General features: G+C 36.4%; 1 protein-coding gene across 1 annotated transcript in view; it reads right to left on the bottom strand.

Annotated features, from left to right (window-relative positions):
• Positions 1-26,539, bottom strand: part of LOC150084535 (SID1 transmembrane family member 1-like) — a 222,965-nt gene that overhangs the window by 29,554 nt on the left and 166,872 nt on the right. The window contains exons 8-9 of the mRNA XM_090376278.1: positions 23,451-23,556; positions 20,530-20,640 (exon numbers count right to left, since the gene is read on the bottom strand). Coding sequence (XP_090232404.1) covers positions 20,530-20,640; positions 23,451-23,556 — 217 coding nt within the window. The remainder of the gene's footprint in view (positions 1-20,529; positions 20,641-23,450; positions 23,557-26,539) is intronic.

Below are 26,539 nucleotides of genomic sequence, written 5' to 3'. Positions count from 1 at the left end.
TATTAAACCACCTGTTTTTGCCATGAATTTGGCTTGGAGTTTGCTGTACTTATCCTTAATATCTTCATAAATACTTCTTGCTTTTACTTGAATGGCCATTGAACTCAGGGGCACTTCTGAATCTGATTTTCCATCCATATTATTAATAGCTATTCCATCTTCAATATTGCACCTGAACACTGTTGATCTTAAATGCGTTGATGCATTTTTTTATAGCACTGACCATTAAAATAGCACTGTCCACTGAAGCAACTAGGTCTAATTCCCTTGCAATAGATTAGCATTAGCACATGATGAAAGAAAGCAAACTTATATAGCATCAGCCAAAAAAAAAAACACATTCCCTTCTCATTTCACCCATCCAACTCGCTCCAAATATTTGTCTAGTTCTGCCTTGAATTTATTTCAGCTATCAACTTCTACAATGACAGATGGAAGTCCGTTCCAGCAATCAGCCACATGCTGGCTAAAGGCAACCTTTCACACATCTGTCCTACAACTGTCTTTCCTCAATTTCAATTTATGCCCTCTCAGGCGATTATTCTGAGCAAGAGAAAGAATCCCATCAGCATTGAGCATTCAAGGCTTTATCCCCTCAATCAGATCACCTCGCAGGTGCCTAGTCTCCAGACACTGTAATTTGCAAAACTTAAGCTTTCTTTGTAAGAGCAACCCTTTGTTCCAGTCACTAATCTTGTTCGTTCCAGCAGCTCTACATCCTTCTTAAAATGAGGCATCCAGACATGTATACAGTACTCAAGGTGTGGCCTGACCATTGCCTTATACAAGTGGATAATCACCTCCTTATCCCTGCTAGAAAAAATTTCTGTATATCATTGCCAAGGCACCACAAGCTACTCTTGCAGACTGTCTGCACTGCTCAGAAAACTTCATGTCTGCCTGCACAATTACCCCCAGGTCCTTTTCATTCTCTACCAGTCAGTGTAGTACCACACAGTTGATACGTTACTCTGGGGTTACTGCTTCCCATATGCAGTACTTTACATTTGTCAATGTTGAACTTCAGTTGCCACCTCTCAGCCCATCTGCTCAACTTTTTCTAGATCCTGTTGCAGCAGTGTACTGTCATTAGTGTCATTAACAACCCTGCTGACCTTTGTATCGTCAATATCATTAATAAATACAGAAAACAACAATGGACCAAACACTGAACCCTGTGGGACTCCACTATAACATTAGTCTACAAAGAGCAGTGTCCATTGATTACCACTCTGTCTTCTCCCACTCAACCATCCCTTTATCCATAGCAGCAGTCTTCCATGTTCAACCGTATCAAAAGCTTTTCTAAGATCCAAATATATGATATCAAAATTATTCTTTGCATCCAGTTCTTTTGTGAACACATCATAGTATCCAATCAAACATTGTCAAATTTTGTCCTGCTTTGTACTTAATCAAAGAGATTTGTACTTAATCAAAGAGAAAACCGCGTCGAACCCTGGTAAGACGAGTCGCAATCACCGCAAGAAATGTTGTATACTAGATCATTAATTTGTGTTGCGAACGCGGAAAGAACCGAGCGATTGTTCAGTATAGTGTGTAACTTCCGTATAGGCCTAGCTATAATTTTAAATTCGGTATCTTTAAAGAATCTGTTAAGTTGTTTGTGCCACTGTTCAACATATGGGACAGAAATAAAGTATTTTTTGATATTACTATTGTTGATTGGTGTAGTATTTTTTATCCTATCCTTAGCTTGTACCCTAATTCGATTTATTGTGTTAATGGGATAACCCCTGTTCAAGAATCTGCTAGTTAATATTTGTATTTCTGAGTCCAAAGCAGAATCCGTCGTTGAATATTTATAAGCATTTAGAAATTGATTAAAGATAATCGATCTTTTGTAGGTGAACGGGTGGTAGCTATTATAATGAAGAAGCATACCGGTGTTTGTGGGTTTTCGATAGATGCTAAATTGTATTTTGTTCGCGTGACGGGTAAGCGTGAAATTTAGAAAGTTTAATGACTTAGTATCCGTATCTTCCCTTTCCAATGTAAATTTGAGTCTAGAATGAATGTTATTAAACGAATGTAAAATGTCTTGGATAGTACTACTATCAGTAATAACTAGAACATCGTCTAAATACCTCCCATAGTACGTGATACGGGGACGAAAAGGTGTCAAATGTATCTGTTCAATCGTTGAGAGATAGATCTCTGACATTAAGCCACTCAGGCTCAAACCCATTGGTAATCCAAAAATTTGTTTGTACACCTTGTCTCGAAAGGTGATGTAGTTAGCCTCAGCTAATAGTTTAATTAAGTTTAATTAAATACAAACAAATTTTTGGATTACCAATGGGTTTGAGCCTGAGTGGCTTAATGTCAGAGATCTATCTCTCAACGATTGAACAGATACATTTGACACCTTTTCGTCCCCGTATCACATACTATGGGAGGTATTTAGACGATGTTCTAGTTATTACTGATAGTAGTACTATCCAAGACATTTTACATTCGTTTAATAACATTCATTCTAGACTCAAATTTACATTGGAAAGGGAAGATACGGATACTAAGTCATTAAACTTTCTAAATTTCACGCTTACCCGTGACGCGAACAAAATACAATTTAGCATCTATCGAAAACCCACAAACACCGGTATGCTTCTTCATTATAATAGCTACACCCGTTCACCTACAAAAGATCGATTATCTTTAATAAATTTCTAAATGCTTATAAATATTCAACGACGGATTCTGCTTTGGACTCAGAAATACAAATATTAACTAGCAGATTCTTGAACAGGGGTTATCCCATTAACACAATAAATCGAATTAGGGTACAAGCTAAGGATAGGATAAAAAATACTACACCAATCAACAATAGTAATATCAAAAAATCCTTTTTTCTGTCCCATATGTTGAACAGTGGCACAAACAACTTAACAGATTCTTTAAAGATACCGAATTTAAAATTATAGCTAGGCCTATACGGAAGTTACACACTATACTGAACAATCGCTCGGTTCTTTCCGCGTTCGCAACACAAATTAATGATCTAGTATACAACATTTCTTGCGGTGATTGCGACTCGTCTTACCAGGGTTCGACGCGGTTTTCTCTTAATATTCGTGTAAATCAACACGAAGCCTCAGTTCGTGCTTCTCGTTCAGCAGCGTCAGAATTAGCCTTTCATGCCATTAACGAAAAACATACTTTTTTATTTAACGAGGCCAAAATACTTAACGTTCAACGTAATTATACGCGACTATTAATTGCAGAAACCGTTGAAATTAAATTACACGAGAATTCTGTTAATGTTCGGCGGCCATATTTGATCTCCGATGCGTGGACCTTTACGCGCATGCGCGAAGACATATAATCACTATTTAAGGTGCAGGTTTAGCCTGATTCGGTAATTTTCATTCCTGTGATCACGACAGTCGGTCGAAAAGCATTGTCAGCTTCAGGAAGGAAAATCGTTTTGAATATTTTCGTTAGATTCTTTTAATTGCGTTAATTTGAATTTTAATTGTTTTGAATTGATTTTGAATTGTGTTAAATTGATTATTTAATTATTTATATTTTACTTTAATTATATTTATATTTTACTTTAATGTACCGGTAAGTTGTCGATTTTTTCGTTTTTTCCCGTTTTAATTTCTGGAGGGTATCATACGGAAGTGTTCCACGTACTATATTGAGGTATACTCCTCTTATTAATTTACTAATATTATTATCAACGTAGAACATATTGAGTATTACAGCTCTGATTCATACTATCTGAGATGTAACATATATATTGCAATGGATGTGAATACCTGCAGGATAAAGTCTGTTTTTCCTTCTAATTTATTCGAGAGTTTATCATGGCCATATTCTTCAGTGAAATTATGAAATAATTCACAGAATTTTTTAAAAATCTGATTTTAATACTGTTTTAGTATTTTTTTTAGAAAACAAAAAATATAGAAGAAAAAATGGTTTTTGCAAAAATGACAACTAAACTCTATGGTACCAACTTTAGTATGATGGTAATATGGAAAAGGATCAAATCAAGTAAAAAGATGGACTCTCTCTCATAAATGCAAACTTAGCATTGATGCAAGTGCTGAAATTCTAAAAGGATCAGAGCTACTGTTTCACATCTGTTGCAACAAGTCTGTGGGATGGGGGGGAGAACTGATCCAATCAGAAAGCATCTATAGTTCCATTTGTGCAAAGGGATATAATAACTCAAAACTTTATGGGGAGGAAAGAATGGCAAATTTCTACTGGTTCAATTTTAATGAAGGCTTAACAAATCTTTCTAAAAGACCCATATATAAAATTTCATAATGGAAAGTAAGCTGTTATATGCAGATGGATAAACAGACAATGAAGACAGTAAGCATATTGTGCATTTGCAAATGAATGCTCCTAACAAGAGGACGAAATGTAAGAAAACGATGATGTAGAAGGAATACCTACTTGCCAGGAAAACAAAGCTCAGAAGGCAACAGACATATTGCATAGATTTATTGAAGACTGCATCCATTAAAAGAATGTCAAAAGCATTTTAAACATGCTTGATGGCAAGAAAACATGGTCCTGAAGGTATTTCTCCACTTTCTCTTAAATCCTGTGCTCCTGAGCTTACACCTGTTCTGTGTTGCCTTCTTACACTTTCTTATTCCACAAGTGCTTTCCCTTCTGTTTGGAAATTTGTTGATATTCAGCCTTAACTTCTTACATAAACCGAGGCTTTAGCCCTAAACTATTCTGTAATCTAAATTACTCCACACCATCAGGCATCTCTCATATTGTGGAGTTATACTTTGCAACTGGGTTGTCATCATTGCAACACCAGGTTACCTGTCCACCCACTGATGAGGAGCCAATAAGCTCTGAAGCAGTGCTGTAAGGGTGATGGTATCTGCTGAGAATAAATAACAATAGTCTTCTCCTATGGTGAAGTGTTACTTATTCGATGCAGTGCAATATCATGGTAACTCATTGTGAAGGTATTCACAATATATGACATACTTAATGATGTCAATTTATAACTACTTAAGTAGTTGGCTACATACAGAAATGATGCAACTGCACTAACTTGTACGCTAACTGACTCCATATGTAACCTGAGGCCTAAACTATTCTGTAATCTAATCCATTACTAACAAAGTCTCTTCACTCCCTGTCTCATAGATATTGTTTCTGCTGCATGACTCTTCTATACTTCCATGGGCACTGTTTTTGTGAATTGGCTTCTATAATTCCTGATCTCTTTCAAAGCAGTCTAAACACATGCTGCAACCAATCAGGATACTTTTACTGTCCAACGCCAAACTCACACAACTAACTTTTCTTCTTTCTCATCTATTCCTTCAACTTCTGTTTTCTGGAACTTCCCTTCACAAGTATTTCCTGAAATCTACAGAAATTAAAGTCTAATGTCAACAAGTAAGTCTAATACCTCTTGTGCCTGGATTTTCAAAAAAAAAAAAAAAAAAAAAAAAAGCATCCAATAAGCAAAGTGGAAGCATTTCTCCAGAGAATCATTTAACAACTTGAAACATGAAGTTATCTGGCACCAAGAAATATACATACATGAAAAGTTATCCAGAAAAGAGAAGTAAGAGCAATAAATAAGGAAAAAGGAAATTGTAGTTCTAAAAAGTCGAATTTAGGTAGTGAATGGATGCTGACTACTTGCAGCATGTTTTTGGACTAGTCTAAAAGAGTGGGGGGGGGGGGGAAATTACTGATGCCAGTTTGGATGAACAGTACCCATGGAAATAGCTACAGAAACGGCATGTAGCAGAAAATGAGACCGGGAGTGATGAACCTATGTAAGAGATTGATCAATAATTAACTTGGCATCTTGAGAAAGGCTTTGGGGCCACTAACCCACAAGTGGGAGCAATATTGCATAGTAGGGTGGATTTGTGATTTTTACAGAGTGGGCAGTTGTACAGAAAAAATGTAATTCCAAGTGCAAAAAAGAACACCCAGTTTTTGGAATTCAGAGGAAGAAATATTTGTGATGTGATTATATCAAGAGAGATCAGAAGTCACAGTATCCCTAAGAGAGATATAGGACTGTCTAGAAATCTGAGTGTCAGTGGAGATGACAGTCAGATTAGAGCATAAGAGCAGTAGACTTTTCTGTGAGAAATAATGTAGGAATGAATTTTAGCATATTGAAGTGAACTAGTTTTCTTTGCCCCATTGGAAAATTACCTGGAGATTGGAATTTAAGGAATTGGCAATGGATAATTGAGAAGTTTAGACAATTTGTGGTAAGTGGAATGCAGTGTGCTATTATGAGCAAAAGTATGTAGTGGATTTCCAGTTAGTGGAAGCTCACTGATATACAAGGGGGAAAGAATGATCATCAATAAAGATTCCATCATATTAATGCAATTAAGAGTTTATGGTTGCTAGATTTCTCTATTAATTTGGAAATAGTAGATGTACGTGCAATGAATCAATAACTGGATGGAAGGAATTTTCCACCCTTTTTCAGGAACTGGTCAATATTGAGAAAATTTCCAAGCAGAAGGAAAAAATTGCAAAGGTAAAGAAAGTGCCCATGAAAACTACCCATAAAATACTGGACCCTATTGCCAAATTGCTTTCTGTTAAGTGCTGATTGATCTGAATCACTATGTCAAATCCCAGGGGCTCACATCTGGTGAGTATGGGCTTGGAAAACCCAGGGTCCTGAGCTGGATATCATCATTCTTCACTTTCTTGGTGATTCGCTTCTAATTCTGACACACTCTCTCAGGGTAATATGGGAATTTTTTTTTTTTTTTTTGGGTGGTGCAGCATAAACCTCAGGCTTCCTTGCACCATATGGATTATTATTATTATAATTCTTAAGATCATAGAACAGTTAAAGAACAAGAAAACTTACGGACTGGACTACATTACAGTAACCGAAGTAAAGAGAAATAAAGAACAGTTCACTGTTCTCTTAGTGGAGCTTATAGCATGAATGTTAGAATTGGGAAATTATCCTACAAATCTACTTTCCTTTAAAATACTCCCTATATATAAAAAGGGACAACCTGATGACTTTTGTAATTATAGACCAATTACAATTCAGTTGGTTATGAATGAAATAATAGAAAATTATATATTTTCCCATATGAGAAAATATTTACATCAGTATTGACTGTTAAACAACTCTTTATTCTCATATCAGAAGGGCAAGAGCACACAGACATTATTAGAAAGTTTAGTAGACTCTTTTAACTTACATTTAAACAACAAGAACTTCATAATGATTTTATTTATTGATTTGACCAAAGCATATTACTTAATTGATATCCCAATCTTGAAACAGAAATTACTGAAATATGGTATAAGGGGAAGAATCAATCAACTCTTAGCATCTTAATTAACCAAAAGAAAAATAACAGTAGAAGTACAGAATACAAAGAGAAAATCATATAATGTAAAGAGAGGAGTACCTCAGGGCACTCATGCTGGGCTAATCATCTTCAACATCTATATAAATGACATATTCGAAGAAATAAAGAATTCCTTTTTAAAAATTTATGCAGATGATATAATCTTATATACAATTGGAAAGAACCTGACAAAAATTGCAAAAGATTTACAGCAGGATGTAATAAATTTAAAAAATTGGTTGCATGACAATAAATTAGCACTCAGCTTCGAAAAAACAAAATTTTTGGTAATTAGACCTCCTCATCAAACCCTGGACATTCATCCCTCTATTAAATTACATGAACATAAATGCCTATATGTTCAGGATTTCCAGAATTGCAAATGTCTAACAGTGGAAGAAGTTTCAAATCACTGTTACCTTGGGTTATGGATTGACTATAGTCTAAGTTGGGCAATGCATATGACAAACTTGTACAAAAAATGAGATTTTACGTTTACTTTTTTTATTACATTAAAAATAAGTTAAATCTAAGAACAAAAGTAACCTTATATTATGCATTAGTGGACTCCCAACTCAATTATTTAGTAAATGTATAGGCATGAGCAAATATAACTGAAATAAGGGTAATAAACAACTTACTTAATAGGATTCTGAAACTTTTAATCGGGACAAACTCTTGGAATGATCTGAATAAGAGAAGGTAATTTTTGTTGAAATATACAATACTTTATCCAATTCAAAAACTGAAATTAAATTTATTCTTGAAGAATCTTAACACTATTTATGAAGAGTCGAATCTTCAAAGGAATGTATCACATAACTTTAGGAATCCAAAAGCTATTGTTTTGCCTCACCCTAGGGTACTTAATAAATTTGGAGATAGGCACACAATGAACATAATAAATAACTTGTTGGCTAGTGTTGATTTCAGGCTCAGGAGAAGTTATTCTATCTCCAAATTAAAATTCCTAATAAGAAGATTTTTGATACTCAATGATACAGTAGATTAGACCTGATATGCAGATCAATTACTTTCTCTGTTTGCAGTGTGGAATGTACTATGTGTAATGACTTCATTGTCTTTTCTATTAGTTAACAAATCTGTACACAAAAACTGTTTTAAATGATGAATTACAACTTGTTGTCAAGAAATCTTAACAAGTTCTTTTATTGTAAACAAATTCTCTTGATAAAATTGTATTGTATTGTATTGCTGCTATTATTATTATTATTGCTGCTCTTATATTATTTCTCCCTGATTGGGGGTTCCACCTCGTGACGGGTATTGCTACCAAGTACACAGGGTGGTTGTTGTTATGTTACTGTTGGTCGAGGAACTCTCTGACAATCCTACAGGTGTTCAGGATTGCGACTTTCTGGAGTTTCTTGTAGGTGTTCGTTGGGAGACCTATTGCTGCTAGGCTGTTATGTAGGGTCTTTGGCACCATACCTGTGGTTGATGCGTTGATCGGAATGGTCGATACTTGTTGCATATGCCACATCTCTTTGATCTCCTGTCTTAGGTTTGTGTACTTCCTGATTTTTTCCCCCATGGGTTTTCTGCAGGTTGCCAGTGTCGGGTACTGCTATGTCAGTCAGTCAGTTAGTTATTATTATTATTATAATACAATACAATACAATACAATTTTATCAAGAGAATTTGTTTACAATAATAATAATACAATACAATACAATTTTATTTATCAAGAGAATTCGTTTACAATAAATGAACTTGTTAAGAAAAGTAAATTTCTTGACAAGCTGTAATTCTTCCTTTACAACAGTTTTGTACAAATTTGTTATCTTACAGAAAAGACTACGAAGTCACTACACACAGTATATTCCACACTACACACAGTATATTCCAAACAGAGGTAGTAGTTTATCTGCATATCAATTCTAATCTACTGTGTCATTGAGTATCAAGAATTTTCTTATTAGGAATTTTAATTTGGAGATGGGCGTAACTTCTCCTGAGCCTGAAATCAATGCTAGCCAACAAGTTGTTTATTATATTCATTGTGTGCCTATCTCCAAATCTATTTAGTTTCCTAGGGTGAGGCAAAGTAATTGCTTTTGGGTTCCTTAAATTTTGTGAGACATTTCTTTGCAGATTGGACTCTTCAAAAATAGTGTTAAGATTTTTTAAGAATAGATTTAACTTCAGTTTTTGAACTGGATACAGTATTTTATGTTTCAACAAAAATCGCCTTCTCTTGTTCAGGTTGGCGCACTATGGCCATAGCTGCCGATGCTCCTAATAAATCCCGAAACAAATAAACAAACAAACTTGTTCAGGTCATTCCAAGAGTTTGTACCCATTAAAAGTTTCAGAATCATATTCATTAAGTTGTTTATTACTCTTATTTCTGTTTTATTTGACCGTGCCCATATATTTACTAAATAATTGAATAATTCTAATGCATAAAATAAGGTAACTTTTGTTCTAAGATTTAACTTATTCTTAATATAGTAGAAAAAGTACACATAAAATCTCATTTTTTTGTACAAGTTTGTTATATGCATTGCCCAACTTAGACTGTAATCAATCCATAACCCAAGGTAATAATGATTTGCAACTTCTTCCACAGTCAGACATTTGCAATTCTTGAAATTCTGATCATGTAGGCAATCATGTTTGTGCAATTTGATAGAGGGTTGAATGTCCAAGGTTTGATGAGGAGGTCTTATTACCAAAAATTTTGTTTTTTCAAAGCTGAGTGCTAATTTATTATCGTGCAACCAAGTTTGTAAATGTATTGCATCCTGTTGTAAATCATTCTCCATTTTTGTTAGGTTCTCTCCTATTGTATATAAGATTATATCATCTGCATAACTTTTTATAAAGGAGTTCTTAATTACTTCGAATATGTCATTTATATAGATGTTGAACATGATTGGCCCAGCATGAGTGCCCTGAGGTACTCCTCTCTTTACATTATAAGATTTTCCCTATGTATTTTCTACTTCTACTGTTATTTTTCTCTTGGTTAAATAATTTGCTAGGAGTTGATTGAGTCTTCCCCTTATACCATATTTCAGTAATTTCTGTTGCAATATTGGGATATCAATTAGGTCATATGCTTTGGTCAAATCTATAAATAAAATCAATATGAAGTTATTGTTGTTTAAATGTAAGTTTAGAGAGTCTACTAAGTTCTCTAATAATGTCTGTGTGCTCTTACCCTTCTGATATGAGAATAGAGAGTTGTTTAACAGTCCACATTGATGTAAATATTTGCTTATATGGGAAAATATATAATTTTCTATTATCTTATTTAAAACTGACTGAATTGTAATTGGTCTATAATTACAAAAGTCATCAGGTTGTCCCTTTTTATATATAGGAATTATCTTAAATGAGAGTAAATTTGTAGGATAGCTTCCCGACTCTAACATCCATGCTATTCGCTCTACCAAGAGAACTGAGAACTGTTCTCTGTTTCTCTTTACCTTGGTTACTGTAATACAGTCCAGTCCGTAAGATTTCTTGTTCTTTAATTGTTCTATAATTTTAAGAATCTCAGTATAATGTGGAGCTAAGACTACACAAGAGTTCATTATCTGAGGAAGCCTATCTTGTTGAGTAAAGGAATCTTGGCAATAATGTATTAAATATCTGTTGAGATCTAATACAGCTTTGGCAAACCTATTTGCAGCCTCATATTGTTTGTTTGCACCAGAAATCTGTTTTACTAGTGTTTTAATTTGGTTTCCCCTTGCCTTTTTCTTCCCTGTACTTAACATGTTATTTATAATGCTCCATTTATCCTTTTGCGTTATCTGCTTATCCATGAAAAGATGATTGTAATAAGTGTGTTTTTGCTTTTTTATCATACCTGTCACTTTATTTCTGAGTGTTTTATAATTGTGATAATGTTCTTTCTTTGATGGACAATTTCTATACTGCCTGAAATATTTATCCCTTTGTACCATTAGTTCTATTTCTTTAGTCATCCAAGGTTTCCTAAGCTTAATCTTGCTACTCCCAGTGTTTGTGTTGTTGGCTGTGTGATTAACTTTTCTCTCTGTATTAAACCTCAAATTGTTTATAATTTTTATTATCTTATTTGAAAAAACATTTACATTTGTTGTGTAAGATGCTTGCTCTTGTATTAACATGTTTTCTATGTTCTGTTTCAGTTTACCTGTTGATAAATAATTTTTCTTTGTAGCATTTGTTAATTTTATATCTTCATGTGGATGTTGTTTTGAATACATATCTACTATTAGTATACATGTTCTGTGATCTGAAAGTTGATGATGATGATGATGATAATAATAATAATAATAATAATAATAATAGGGGCGTGATGGCTCAGTAGTTAAGACACACTGGACTACCAGCCTGATGGACCTGGGCTTGAATCCCGCCTTGGTGAAACGCAGCTCTATTACGCTGGGAGACCGATATAATAATAACATTATTATTATTAAATGATGACAAAAAAAAAAAAAAAAACAAACATCGCGAAAGTTACCCCATTGGGCTTACCTTCCCCAAGGTTGGCTGCTGCAGGTAGTGGCGTCATCTGGTGTCACTCACGAGAACTAAAAAAAATAAAAATAAACCACTAGACATAAGCCGAAGCTAAACGAGTCCACCTCTATAGATGGATGATGCCACAGAGAAATATTATTCATACCGTATCGAGTGTGCCGCAGGATAAAGTCACTTGCATTCAGGCCTTAGGTAGAGGGGTCAGTTCGAAAAGTTGGAGACTGTCCAGAACAAGACAGTGGAGCAAGGGGCACTGTCTCCCGTAAGGCTACCACAATAGAAGGGCAAGACCATCCAGCCCCACCAACTGGAAGTGCTTCCTGCGCTAGTGACCACCCAGGAAGGAAGAAAACGCCAACGCATGACGTGGAGAATTGAAATGAATACATACATCATGTGAGCATACTATGAAATAACCAGGCTAGAGACCAATATGACAATGTACAGGTTGCAACTACATACCAAGTGGTTGGAACAATACCCAGATATTCAGGTCACTGAACAGCGATTAGCAGACCAAAGAAGGACCATCGTCACGAAGAACCTAATAGCTCCTGCCATCTTGGAAAAAATCAAGCAGGATGTCAGCAATCAACTACAAAGAATATGGTCAATATGGAACCAAAGGAGGAACATCATACCATGGAACAAGAGGAGGAACAGCAAGAAGAAGGTGCCTCCGTAGCCAGGTGGGCTGGAGCAGCAGTGCATAGCACATGCTGCTTGATTAGACCGGGGTTCGAGCCCGTTACTACCAAATATGGAGGATGCGGAAAGGTCATGGAATGATCACCACATATCCCCGGAGCAATATGGCCTTAGTTGCTAATGCTCCTAAAAACCAAAACAAACAATAACATAACAACAGCAAAAAGAAATACAACACAGAGTAGATGAAGTTGAAAGAGATGAAGTCTCTTTCTCTTTATCCAGAATTGAAGAAGAGTGGAAGAAGGCCCTAACAGAATTCGAAGGAATGGACCCCACAAAAACTCACGTGATAACTAAGCAGAGGCCACATAAAATCCTGTGGAGAGTAACAGACCACCTCAATCGGCAAATAATGCCACATTACCTTGACAACAATTGCGCAATGCTGGAGGCTATCCACACAGCCGTATACTGTGCTGCCATAGCAGCTAGTAGGATTAATGGAAAAGAAACAAGAGACCAGCAGCAGAGGAACCAAAAACAGAAGGAACCACCAGCTTAGGAAAGAAGACTTCAGCAGAAGATAGAAGAATTCAGAGTCAAGAGAGGTCAGTTGAGCCAGTACCAACAGGGTAACAGAAGTAAGAAATTGAAAAGTGAAGAGCATCCTCAAGAGAGACAGTGTCCACAACAAACATGAGACCAGAAATCAGACAACAGGAGAATACTTGGACACACTGAACCAGAAGCCCCGTACACTCAGCAAGAGACTACACCGATACAAAGAGAGCTCCCAGAGGAAAATACAACCGAATATTCAAGGAGGACCAAAGAGCTTTCTACAGGAAACTGGGTGAAGATGAGAAAGCAGGAAACGGACCACCTGAGAAGAAGAAGAAGAAGATCGAGGAGTTCTGGGGAAATATCTGGAGCAGTGAAGTAAGACATAACAGCAGAGCACCCTGGATAGAACTAGAATGGAAGAAAACCAAGGGCATACATGAGATGAGAGAGTGGGAGATTCGAGAAGAAGTAAAACAATCAGGAACACCCACAACTGGCGAACCCCAGGAATTGATAACATACACAACTACTTGTAAGAGAAGCTCAACTGCACATACAAGCACCTAGCAGAGCAGTTCACTCGAATGATAAGGCACCCGGAAACAATCCCGAAGTTTCTCACCGAAGGAATCACATATCTGATGCCTAAAGACAAAGATACAAGAAACCCGGAAAAATACAGGCCAATCACCTGCCTCCCAACGATGTACAAGATCCTGACCAGATGCATAACCAAGAAGATATCAGACCACATAATGCTGAACAGCAGAAAGGATGCAAGCAGAGGAGCAAAGGATGCAAGGAGCAATGAACCATAGATACTGCAGTTATGGAGCAAGCCTACAAGAAGCACTACAGCCTATACATGGCCTACATCAATTGCTGCAAGGCCTTCGACTCCATACCTCATAGGTGGCTAATAGAGACCTTGAAGATTTACAAGGTCAATCCGATAGTGACAAACTTTCTAGGAGCAACAATGACGAAATGGAGTACCACCATTAAGGTCAAGAATATCAACAACCAGACCAATTGCCATTAGAGGATTGGTCTGGTTGTTGATGTTCTTGACCTTAATGGTGATCTTAAAAGAGGAATCTTTCAGGGAGAATGCTTTGAGCCCACTGTGGTTCTGTCTAACACTCAACCCGCTATCCATCATGCTTAACGGCAGCAAGTATGGATATAACCTCAAAGAAGGAAGGAAGGAAGAAAGAACCTGTACACCCTCACCCATCTGATGTTCGTGGATGACATCAAGCTCTACGTGGCAACCGAGAAGCAACTCCAGCAATTACTCTGGATCACGGAAAAATTCAGCAAGAATATCAGGATGGAATTTGGTCTAGACAAATGCAAGACCCACACATTGCGCCAGGGAAAATTAGTTGGCCGAAACTACCAGCTGCTGACTGGTAAAAAAATCAAAGCTATGACAGAAGGAGAGACCTACAAATACCTAGGGGTGATGCGGGCTCAGCAGTTAGAGAAGAAGGAAATCAAGAAGTGCCTGACCGAAAAACATCATCAGAGATTCAGAAGCCTGCTGAAAGCAAAATTGAATGGAGGGAACACAAAATTCAATGGAGTGAAAGCCATAAACACCTATGCAGTTCCAGTACTAACAAACACATCTTCAGGGTAATAGATTGGACTAACACCGAGCTAGAAGATATCATGCAAAAGACAAGGATTTCTTTCGCCTCAAAGCTGGTACTTGTGCATATGTCCATTCTGATATTCCCTGTCAGAGACTTGGCAATTTGGAATCTCCTCTCTTTGATCTTCTCTGGCTCAAAATCTCTCAACCTCATTGTGTCAAATTTATCTGTTGTCTCTACCATTCTTCCAACTCCACTAATCACTTGGAGCTCTTTGACTTCCTCTCTTTGCAACTTGACTTTCTCCAGTCCAACTTTCCTAACAGTGAGGTAATTTTCCTTGGTGATTTTAATGTTCACAACTTCAGCTGGCTTCCGTTTTCTAGTCACACCAACCCAGCAGGTCGAGATGCTGAGGCTTTTGCAATTACTAATGACCTAGCACAGATTTTTCATTTACCTACAAGAATACCGGACAATTCTAATCATACAGCCAATATGCTTGATCTTTTTCTCACAAACAACCCTTCAAAGTACACGGTCGAAGTGAGAGGTCCGTTAGGCACTTCGGATCACAACTTGGTGATTGTCTCTTCTCCAATGGAACCTTTATCTCATGGCTATTCCCAACCTCGTGTTGTTTGACATTACAAGAATGCAAAATGGGATGACCTGCAAGACTTCTTTTCTTCTTTTCCTTGGTAGGATTACTGTTTCAAAACTTCTGATGTCAACTTTTGCTCAGATTGTGTCAGTGAAATTATTCTTGCAGGAATGGAATCCTTTATCCCACACTCCACTTTAAAATCTCATTCTTTATTTAAACCTTGGTTTTCCAATAAATGTGCTAAGGCTGTTTCAAGAGAAGAATGTTGCATATCGTACTTGGCTTGTTTCTAATTCTTCAGTTTCATTTTCTGCCTACACCAAAGCTCGCAACAATTGTAAAGCAGTTATTAATCAGTCCAAACTAGAGTTTGATCAGGCTAAGAGTAGAAAACTTGCTTCTTGCCCGATTGGTAGCCGAGCATCCTGGTCTCTTTCCAAAGCTATTGGCCGCAACTTTTGCCCATCTCTGCTCCAACCTCTGTCCAAACCAGATAGTTCTGTTGTCACTTCAGCCAAGGATAAAGCTGAAATGCTAGTATCCCATTTCTCTTCCAACTCATGTATTAATGATCTTGGTAAAACACCTCCCACCATGCTCCATTCAATGCCTCCAGTCTTCCGTCAAAAGGATGTCAGAAGGATTTTGACGAATCGATGGTAAGAAAGCTCCAGGTCCTGATGGTATTTCTCCATTTGTTCTCAAAACCTGTGCTCTTGAACTTACTCCTATCCTTTGATGCCTTTTTTCACTTTCTTATTCCAAAAGTGTTTTTCCTTCTGCTTGGAAATTTGCTCATATCCAGCCAGTTCCTAAAAAGGGTGACAAATCCCTCCCATCCAATTATTGTCCCATTGCAATTACTTCTACTCTTTCTAAAGTAATGGAGAAATCAATTAACCACCAACTCTTAAACTACCTAGAAACCTTCCGTCTGATCAACGATCGCCAGTATGGATTCCATCAGTGTCGATCCACTGGTGATATTCTGGCATATGTTACCCATTTATGGACTAATTCAATGGAAAGGTTCGGTGAAACATAAGTAGTTGCTCTTGACATCTCAAAGGCTTTTGATCGTGTTTGGCATAAAGGTCTTCTTAACAAGCTTCCATCTTATGGTTTGCCAACTGTTTTTAGTAATTGGTTATCCAGTTTTTTCTCTGATCGTTCACTGAGGGTGATGGTAGATGGCTCTCTGCCTTCTAACTTCTCCACTAATGCCGGTGTCCCCCAAGGTTCAGTTCTTTACCCCACTCTTTTCCTCTTGTATATTAATGACCTTCTTCCATTGACTGGAAATCCTATCCATAGTTTTGCCAATGATAGCATATTGCATTCCACTTTCCATTTTGAGAAACTTTGTCCTGATCAATCAGCTTCAACATCTCGAAAATCTGCTACCAATTCCTTAAACTCCGATCTTCAGGTAATTCTCCAGTAAGGCAAAAACAACTTAGTTGATTTCAACCCTTCTAAAACTCAGTCTTGTCTTATATCTCGCAAAAAGGATTCTTCTGCTCCTATGCTTATCTTTAGTGACACTCCGATTTCTAGGCAAAATGATATCTCTCTTGGGGATTACCCTGACTTCTAATCTCTCTTGGCACAAGCACATTACAAATATTGCTTCCTCTGCATCTAAAAAACTTGGTTTTCTCTTTTGCTCTCGGTGTAACTTTTTCTTCCAAACAGCTGCTCACTCTGTATAAATCGCAAATCCGCCCTGCCATGGAATATTGTTCCCACATCTGGGGTGGTGCCCCCAAAACCTCTCTCAGGCTTCTTGATTCCATTCAGAAGAGGGCAGTTAGGTTAATTAATAATTCATCTCTAACAGAGTCTCTCCACTCGCTTTCTCATAGACGTACTGTTTCTGCTGCATGCCTCTTCTACAGATACTTCCATGGGCACTGTTCTTCTGAATTGGCTTCTATAATTCCCGCTCTCTCTTTCAAAACAGTTCGAACACGTGCCATCACCAGCCAACATCAATTTACTGTTCAACTTCAAACCCACAGAACCAACTTTTCATTTTCCTCATTTATTCATTCAACTGCCGTTTTCTGGAACAACCTTCCTTCATACATATTTCCTGAAAATTACAATCTACAGAAGTTCAAGTCCAATGTCAACAAATATCTTCTTTCATCTTCTCAACCTCCAACCCAAGCATGGTACTAAGTACTATAGGTTCTAATACCTCTTGTGTTTGGGGGTTCACATAAAAAAAAAAAAAGGACAACGATGACCAAGAGCCGCCAACACCACCCGAAGTCAGCAGTGGAGAGACTAACAATAGCTCAGAAAGAGGGAGGAAGGAGCTTGATAGATCTGATAGAGCAACAGAAAACAGCGATAGTTAACCTGAAGGATTACTTTGAGAACAACACAGCACCACTCCGCCAGGCCATAAGGAAGATAGATAAGTGGTATACCCCACTCAACCTAAGCGAGGAACCCCCTCCTGCCCAGACGGTACGAGAAATGAAGTTAGAAAGATGGGCAAAGAAGACACTCCATGGCAGACACTACAATGACCTCCATCAAGATCACATCGATAACTACTTCCAATGCATGGCTCACAAGCGGGACGCTCTTCTCCGAGACTGAAGGATTCATGCTGGCCATCCAAGACCAGGTAATTAACACCAGAAACTACAGAATATACAAATTCAAAGGAACCCGGAATGTCAGATGACACATGTTGACGATGCCACCTGGTCTCAGAAACGATCCAACAGATCACCGCTGGTTGCAAGGTGATCACCCAGAGTGAGTACACTCATAGACACAACCAGGTAGCCAGGATAATACATCAGAAGCTAGCGAGGAAATATCAGTTGACCAAAGAAAGTGTACCACACTACAAGTATGAACCCTAGGCATTACTAGAGACCCAAACCCACAAACTGTACTGGGACCGTGCCATAATAACGGATAAGACGATCTTGCACAACAGACTGGACATAACCCTTGTGGACAAGATGGAAAAGGCTACCTACCTGATTGATATAATGGTGCCAAACACTAGCAATGTCCAGAAAACCCATGAGGAAAAAATTAGGAAGTACACGAACTTGAGAGATGAGGTCAAGGAGATGTGGCATATGCAAGAAGTATCAATCATCCCGATCATCATGTCAACCACCGGTATGGTACCAAAGACTCTACATAGCAGCAATAGGTCTCCCAGAGAACACCTACAAGGAACTCCAGAAAGTTGTAATCCTGAATACCTGTAGGATAGTCAGAGATTTCCTCGACCAACAGTAACACCAGACATTTCCAACCACCCTGTGTACTTGGTAGCAGTACCCGTGGAATTCCGCAGAGTGGAATCCCCCAATCAGGGAGAAATAATATAAGAGCAACAACAATAATAATAATCACTTAAATCTATGATGTTATAGTTTGTTATGCCGATGTACCAATCAATTTATCATCTGTTACTTGCATTTGGATTTCCAGTCAGTGGAAGAAGATCATTGATATACAAGAGGAAAAGGAATGATCACCAATATAGATCTGACTATGGCTGTGGCAAGTTGCTACAATGGATAAAGGATGGTTGAGTGGGAGAAGCCAGAGAGTGGTAATCAATGGACACTGCTCTTAGTAGACTAACGTTATTAGTGGAGAGTACTTTTATATATAACCGATAGCAGAAATTCCCTAACCCCAAAATAATTAAGTGAGTTCTTGTTATCTGAAATACAATATCAAGCGAGTCCACAATACTTGATATTTGTTGATGCTAATGACTATCGGTTTTTTTTTTTTTTTTTAAATGAGAGTTGTTTTACATGTGAAAGTGAGTTATGCTTCAATTCTTGCCAATGGAACTGCCTTTACTGGAAGGTGTTATGGCTTTCATGTTAAATTTTTGTTTTGTTTGTTTTTTTTTGGTTTTTAGGAGCATTAGCAACTAAGGCCATATTGCTCTGGGGATATGTGGTGGTCATTCCCTGACCTTTCCGCATCCTCTGTATTTGGTGGTCATGGGCTCGAACCTCAGTCTAATCAAGAAGCATGTGTTATGCACTGCTGCTCCTGCCCATCTGGCTACGGAGGAGCCCCTTAAATTTTTGCAGCTCATTGTTCTCAATGGTATTGGAAAAACTGATGTGTCAAATTTTTACCACCATCATAAAAATTAGGTTTTCACTTAGGTGGTTGAGAAAAAAATGTCACTCTTAATTGCAATCATTTTGCTATAGCTGACAAATAGTGTGGTGTAAAAATTGGGTAAGAAAGCAGCAGTAGCATGTGCAGATAAAGAACCAACCTAACTTTCTCATGTAAAACAGATCCAATTGAAATAAAAAGGTCACTTAATGCTTGTGAAATTTTAATAATGGCTGAGTGGCTGCTCTGCATAGAAAAAAGTTAAAAGCTGATTATGCTCTTATGCCATTGGTAAATATTTGGCACTTCAGTTTGCTGTTACTATCAAGTGTAACAGGCTGCAAAAATTATGGTGAAACATGGTAGCTCCAATAGCAAGAAAGAAGAATACCTGACTTTCACACACAAAACAGCTCTAATTTGTAAAAAAAAAAAAAAAAGAAAAAATAAGTCATGTACTGTTTAGAAATTTCTGAACAACCCTGCATACAGAAACAAATAATAGGTATCCTCTTAAGACACTGGTAAAACCTAGAAACACATCACCAACATAGGCTGCTTACAAGTTCATTAAGACACAGTGGAGTAAATTTGCAAAATGGCCAGTTCTAGATTCATTCTGTATGAATGAGCTGATGTTATGCAGCTGAGATAGCACCTGCATTCTTCATTTACCACCACGGTTTGCATTTTGCTGTCATGGGTATCAGAATGCTGATGATTCAGCACATAAGGGGAAACACTGACAGATAACATATATTCTCTGTTTACCAAGCACATAGGAAGAAGCTGCCGGCAATAGGAAAGAAGTCTCTTTTCTTTACCTTAACTAAGAAAACAAGGAATAATAAAAAAGTGTGTCAAGATGATTCAGAACAGGAGAAGTTTTAACAACAGGAGAAATGCCACTCGGACCTTATGGCATAGGAAATATTAGGATATATATTAGAAAATATTACAATAGCATTAAGATATATTATGAAAATATTAAAACGATTTATACAATGATTTTATATAATGCTTGTGATTTTATATAATGCTAGAACATATAAAATATAATATAATTTAGTATAATGAATATTTTATTAAATATTCATTTAATAAAACACACCTGCCATGTTGTATTTTTCTGAAGGAAAAAATATAGAGCAGCTGTCCATGTGATGCCAGATAAAATTATATAAGTCATGGGAATTGCCAAGATACGTTCTTTATGACGAAGCTGCAAATATATTCAAACAGAAGTATTATTTAAACTATCAAAGTGAGTTCTATTTTGCAAGACAATATGAAATGTGATATTGTTAGTTTTGATACTATTACTTTAGATGCTGTCAGAATATTTAAGTGCATAAATTTGGATTCAGTATAGCTGTTTATTTTTAGACAACAGAAAAGTTTGTCCCTAACTGATTTCCTCACACTATCTGGAGCTTCAACCTATAACAATATTTTGTTATTAATGCATCATCATTACAAACTCAACCTTCACAAAAATATTTTTAACATTTAGAAATGTGGTATACAATATCATACCAAATTCATTATATTAAATTCAAGATTCCATTAATTAGCCAAACAGAAAAATTATGGATGTTTATAAGGATAAGGAAAGTGCATACCACTCTGAAGAACTAAAAAGCAGGCACTGTGGAATGGGGGGGGAAAAACCCAAGAGTGGGAGGGAAGTGCAGACTAATGAGGTGTACTGAAAGGTAGATTGTAAAAATCACAAAGGGAGATATATGAAGAATATTAGAATGAAAGTTGAAGTAACAATAGAGAGGAGTGGTAAATGACAATATAGTAACTTCTGATTTTAATTTTGACAAAGTTGTGAAAACTGAACGTTTTGGTTTGTATGTATATACTGTATATCTCTTTTTAAAGATGATTACAAAAGTGAAACTGAAACCTTTCCTCCATAAACTGTTTTTTTTTTTTTTTAATTTTTAAATCACATTACTAATTTATTGGAAAAGATATCAAAATAAATGACATTACACAACTCTTATGACTTAAAAATGCCAGCCATGAAGCCAGAGGTCAACAGAATGGCAAGTGATAAGCACACATGTAGCAACTGATCAGTAGCACTCCATGACACATAGAAATGGTTGAAAGGATGGTACATTATGTATAATCAGCTATCCCATGGCTAATCACATGGCAGTTGACCATTTTTACACACAAAAATACTGTTTATTTTGAAACAAAATGTTCTTATTTGAAATGGCTCACTATTTTAATTTTTTCAAATAGTGACCTAATTAATTTATGTGGTGAAAATATATATTTTTATGCTTCGAACATTTTAAATGCTCAGGGGCTGTTCTGGGGTACACAGTACAGTGAGATATCTGAGTGATTTAAAAAATTTGATTTGTGAGTTTGTTAAAATTTACTTTTCTTTTTTCTTGCTGTTGATATTTTTTATTTTTGCCAGAACCAGTACAGCTGGCCCTACTTCATCATAGTCTTGGGTGGGCAGTCAGGGAGATTCCCCAGTTGGCCAGATGGGCTGTTAATTTAATTGACTGGAACAGAGGTAAAATTACTAGCCCTATTCCTGTGCCGTTGAGATTTCAGCTCTTAGGACCATAACTCATTTTACTTGGGCGTGGATGGTTTTAATCTTTTCTAATAGAATTTGGAAGTGTTTCAGTAATTCATTCAGAAAAGCTGTGAGCCAGGCCTCTCGAACTTTGAATTGTATACTGAAAATAGTAGCTGTCTCTCTGAATTGGGATTTTCCTTCTTTTAATTGTAAATATATTTAGAGTTTTATTTATACAATGGAAGGTTCCTCAGGTGCTTTGGGGCAAGAGGACACAATCAGTGAGGAAGAATTGGCTGCCGCAATGTCAGATGTTAGAGACGATAAAAGGGAGGAAATAACGAGTGAGATTCTAGTGCAAGTTCAAGAATTGACTGAGATGGAATTGTTTTCCGGCAAGACTTTGCTGAGGACCCCTCCCTCCCAAAGATTTAGGTCCTCCTCTCTTTTTCTAACCTTCTGCAGAATTCTCAAAGTCCTAGTGATACCAAGAAGAGAAATTCTAGGGCTGATAACAACTCTGGAAAAAAACAAAGACCAAGGTAGTGCAAAAAGATGAGGAGGAGCATACAAAAGAAGGAGAAAATATGAAAGTAAGGAAAGATTCAAGCATGAAGGCTTTGGGCATGTCAAAGAAATTAGGAATAGGCTGAAAACTTATTTGTATGATGTGTATAGTAAAGTTCCAATTGCTATGGAATTGGAAAAAACCCTAATCACAGTGATTGGTTCTTTTTTTATATTAAAGCTTTTTGAATTACGCATGTATTAAGTTTTTCAATTACCTGTGCACATCCAAATACTGTTGTGTTATGCAGTGTGTGAGACACAGAAAATCTTCATAAATTTATGGAACCATTACATCTCCACAAAAATGCATAGTATAGTGCACTGTTTCAGATGGAGAAATTAATGGACCATGCCAGTTGAGAGAATACTGTTATCTGAAAGTTGTAGTACAATTCCCCTTGTTTCAACAAAGCATAGGTGATTACTTCACAGAGATATTTTTCCAATGAAGCAGGGTTCAACCACATACATCAAATGCTGTTTCAGATTTCTTTAAAAAATACCTTCATGAATTGGTTCACTCAAATTAATTTCATGAATGTTTTTGTTATGAATAGTTTTATCCATTATAATCTCCAGATCTAATCTTCTGTGATTACTTCTTAAGGTAATATCTTAAAAGAAACATTTATAGAAACAATCCATACAGAGTGACAAAAACAGAAAAAAATAAATTTCATTAAATGTGATTAGCATCAAATTAAGAAATTCTGTTGGATGATGATGGTTTCCATATTGCAAATATTTTCGCTTGACAAATCTCTGTATTTTGTAACAAAAAATTTTATTTATCATGTATTTTTAGTATTCCAGATAGAATATCTTTGAAATTCTGTAATTATGAAACTATGTACTCCTTAAAAACTTGACCAAAAGAAAGTAGCACCCACTTAAATTAAACTCACCTTCATGATGATATAAAAGGCTACATATAATAGAAGATTTATGATGAATATAGCCAAAAGATAGGAAGCGAAGTCACGAGGTTTCGTTATAAGGCCGTATATTGATCTATGTAAACAAATAATACTTTTTTAGCTAATTCAGTTTTTTTCTTGTATAAATATTTTATTTTAGAGAAACAAATTATCACAGTTAACACTGAAAAAATGAAATTTTTACAGTTAATAAAAATATCATACCTTGTATTTGAAAATATTATGGCATATTGTATAAAGAATATTAAGCAATCATGAAATGGTTCACCTTTAATTCAATGCATTCACCTCTGAAGGCTACACATTCAAAGTAATAGTCACTTTCTTTTCCTACACTGCTTATGTAGAACTTGATCTGGTGGTGATTATCTTGCCATTTCTAGAACAGAATGGTACTTTTATTTGCCACCAAGCATCACTCTTTCAAATGTTTTCTTGATGCAAGGTCAGGCAGGAAGAGGATCCGTCAGAAGAACAACCCACAACATTTGGCCTTTAATTTCTCATGAAATTTTAGTAGCAAGTAAGAATAATAATCACCTGAAATGAATTGTTTTTTCAAGATAATCAATAAATATCTCCATCTTTATAGGGAAGAAATTTTTCAGGAAAGATCTTTATGGCAATCATCAGATTTTTTAAATAAAGTAGAGGTGATATTTAATGATTACTATTCTTCCTTGCTATTGAATTTTCATTAGCAATTATGGCAATGCTGTGGGGGACCTTTTCAGAAGAATTCTCTTCCTGTGTGATAATGCTCTGAGTCACATGGTTTGAATAAATACAGAAACAAACAAACAATTATTTAAGTTATAAAGCATTCTTAAATCCACTCTGTTAACCAAATAAAGCCCTTTAGGCTATCACTTGTTTCCTGCACTGAGAAAACATATGAAATAATGACATTTGGAGACAAATAATGATATTATGGTTAAGAAGTAGTTAGAGGACCACCATACTGTGTTCTACATAAGCAGTTTAGAAAAGACAATGTTGCTTCAAGTGTGTAGCCCACACAGGTGAATGCACTGAATAAAAGAATTTCTTTCCAAGGTAGATCATAACATTTTTGAATACCACTAATATTTGAAAAAAAAACTATTTTCTTAGGGTATCAACAGCCTTGGTAGCTGCAGGTAGCAACATATATGCTAAAAACTTTACTGTGGTGAGAATCTATATGATGCTACTTCATAGAGTATTATTTTGTCTCTGAATCATAGTAGTGAATCCATATTTAATCCATGGTCACCAAATAGCATTCATTTATTCATTTTAACAACCTTGTGTTACTAGGCACTGCCTGAGCTTATGCTTATCCATGCCAATAATGCTATTTTATTTTTAAAAACTGTTTTGTGACCTCTTAGCTACAGACATCTGTATAATAGTAGTTAAATGATAATGTCTGAGTTCCCCATCCCTAACCAATGAGAAGGCAGGATGGTACTATCTTTATATGAAAGTTAAGTGTGCTCTCTATATTTAAAATGATTTTTTCACAAAATAAAATAGTATATGCTATACAATATTTACACTATGCACAATATTATTGATTTAAACAAAGGTATAATATTTACTCAATAAATAAATAAACATATACATCTAAAGTGTTTATAGCAACCCCTAAGGGGAATGAGAAAAATGATCATTATATCGAAAAGATGTTATATTGATAGTTCATAAAATTAGCAAAGGAACAAAGTAATGTTTCAACATTTAATGCAATCTTATTAATACAATATAGTAAAATATAATTTAGAATATGTACCTATGGTACTGAACAAGAAAATGTAGATTTTTACAGTTTGCACTGATTGTAAGGTGCAGTAAGATTAATTTGCAAATTATGTAAGTACACTAATTAGACCATCCACCGAGGGGGGCAAGCCAGCCTCAGTAGGTGCTGGTCCCAAGGCAAGATAAATGGTGAGGGTTGGCGTCAGTAAGGGCATCCGGGCATAAAAACTATGCCAAAACTGAAGAAAATAATAGAATGACGGAAAATGGATGTGGAACAGCTAGGGCATACCCCATAAGCGATGCACAGTCACGTCGCCCGGAAACTGTGAGAAAAGGGTCAGGGCTACCGAACAAAGGACATGTTCAGTTAAAGAAGTTAGTTCAGCTAGAGAAGAAGAAGAAGAGGATGAAAAGTGTTAGAATAGGAACACTGAACATCGGGATGATGAATGGAAAGAGTAGAGATTGTGGATTTGATACAAAGAAGAAGAGTGAAGATCCTATGCCAACAAGAAACAAGGTGGAAGGGAAATAAAGCAAAAGAGCTCGGTAAAGGGTACAAGTTATTCTTTAGGAGAGTGGATGAGAGAGGAAGAAATGGAGTAGGTATTGTAGTTGATAAGGAGTTAAAGGATGAAGTGTGTGAGGTTAACAGAAGAGCGATAGGATTATGAGTGTAAAACTGGAGGTGGGTGGACACTTGACCACAATAGTATGTGCGTATGCCCAGCAAGTAGGATGTGGGGAAGAAGAAAAGGACGGTTTTTGGATGGAAATGGATCAAGTGGTCATGGCAATACCTGAGAAAGAGAGGGTGATTTCCGGAGGCGATTTAAATGGACATTTAGGAAGAAGCAAGAGAGGAAGGAAGAGTGTATGGAAGGTGGAGTATTGGGAAAAGAAATGAAGAAGGGGAGAGGATAGTAGTAGTTAACACCTACTTCGAAAACAAAGAAAGCCAGCTGATAACGTACAAGAGTGGGGAAAGGATAAGCCAGATTGACTATATCATGTGCCGTAGGAGGCACCTAAAGGAAATGAGGAAGAGCAAGGAGATAAATGGAGAAAGTGTCTGCACAACATAGATTGCTTGTGGTCGATTGAGAGGTTACAGTGGACAAAAGTAGGAAATATTCAAGACAAAGGGAGAAAAGGATAAAATGGTGGACATTGAAAGAGGAGGGTTTGAGAAAGGAGTTTAGGGAAAAGGTGCTAAAAGGAATAAAGTTACCAGAAGAGGTGCAAGAGTGGTGGAAGTTAAATAGTAGTTTCATAAAGAAAGTTGGAGAAGAGTTGTTGGGAAAAACATC

The sequence above is a fragment of the Mastigoproctus giganteus genome, chromosome 6 (assembly GCF_048544385.1).
Source record: "Mastigoproctus giganteus isolate SK-2022 chromosome 6, ASM4854438v1, whole genome shotgun sequence".
NCBI lineage: Eukaryota > Metazoa > Arthropoda > Arachnida > Uropygi > Thelyphonidae > Mastigoproctus > Mastigoproctus giganteus.
This window is presented reverse-complemented; position numbering and strand designations above follow the sequence as displayed.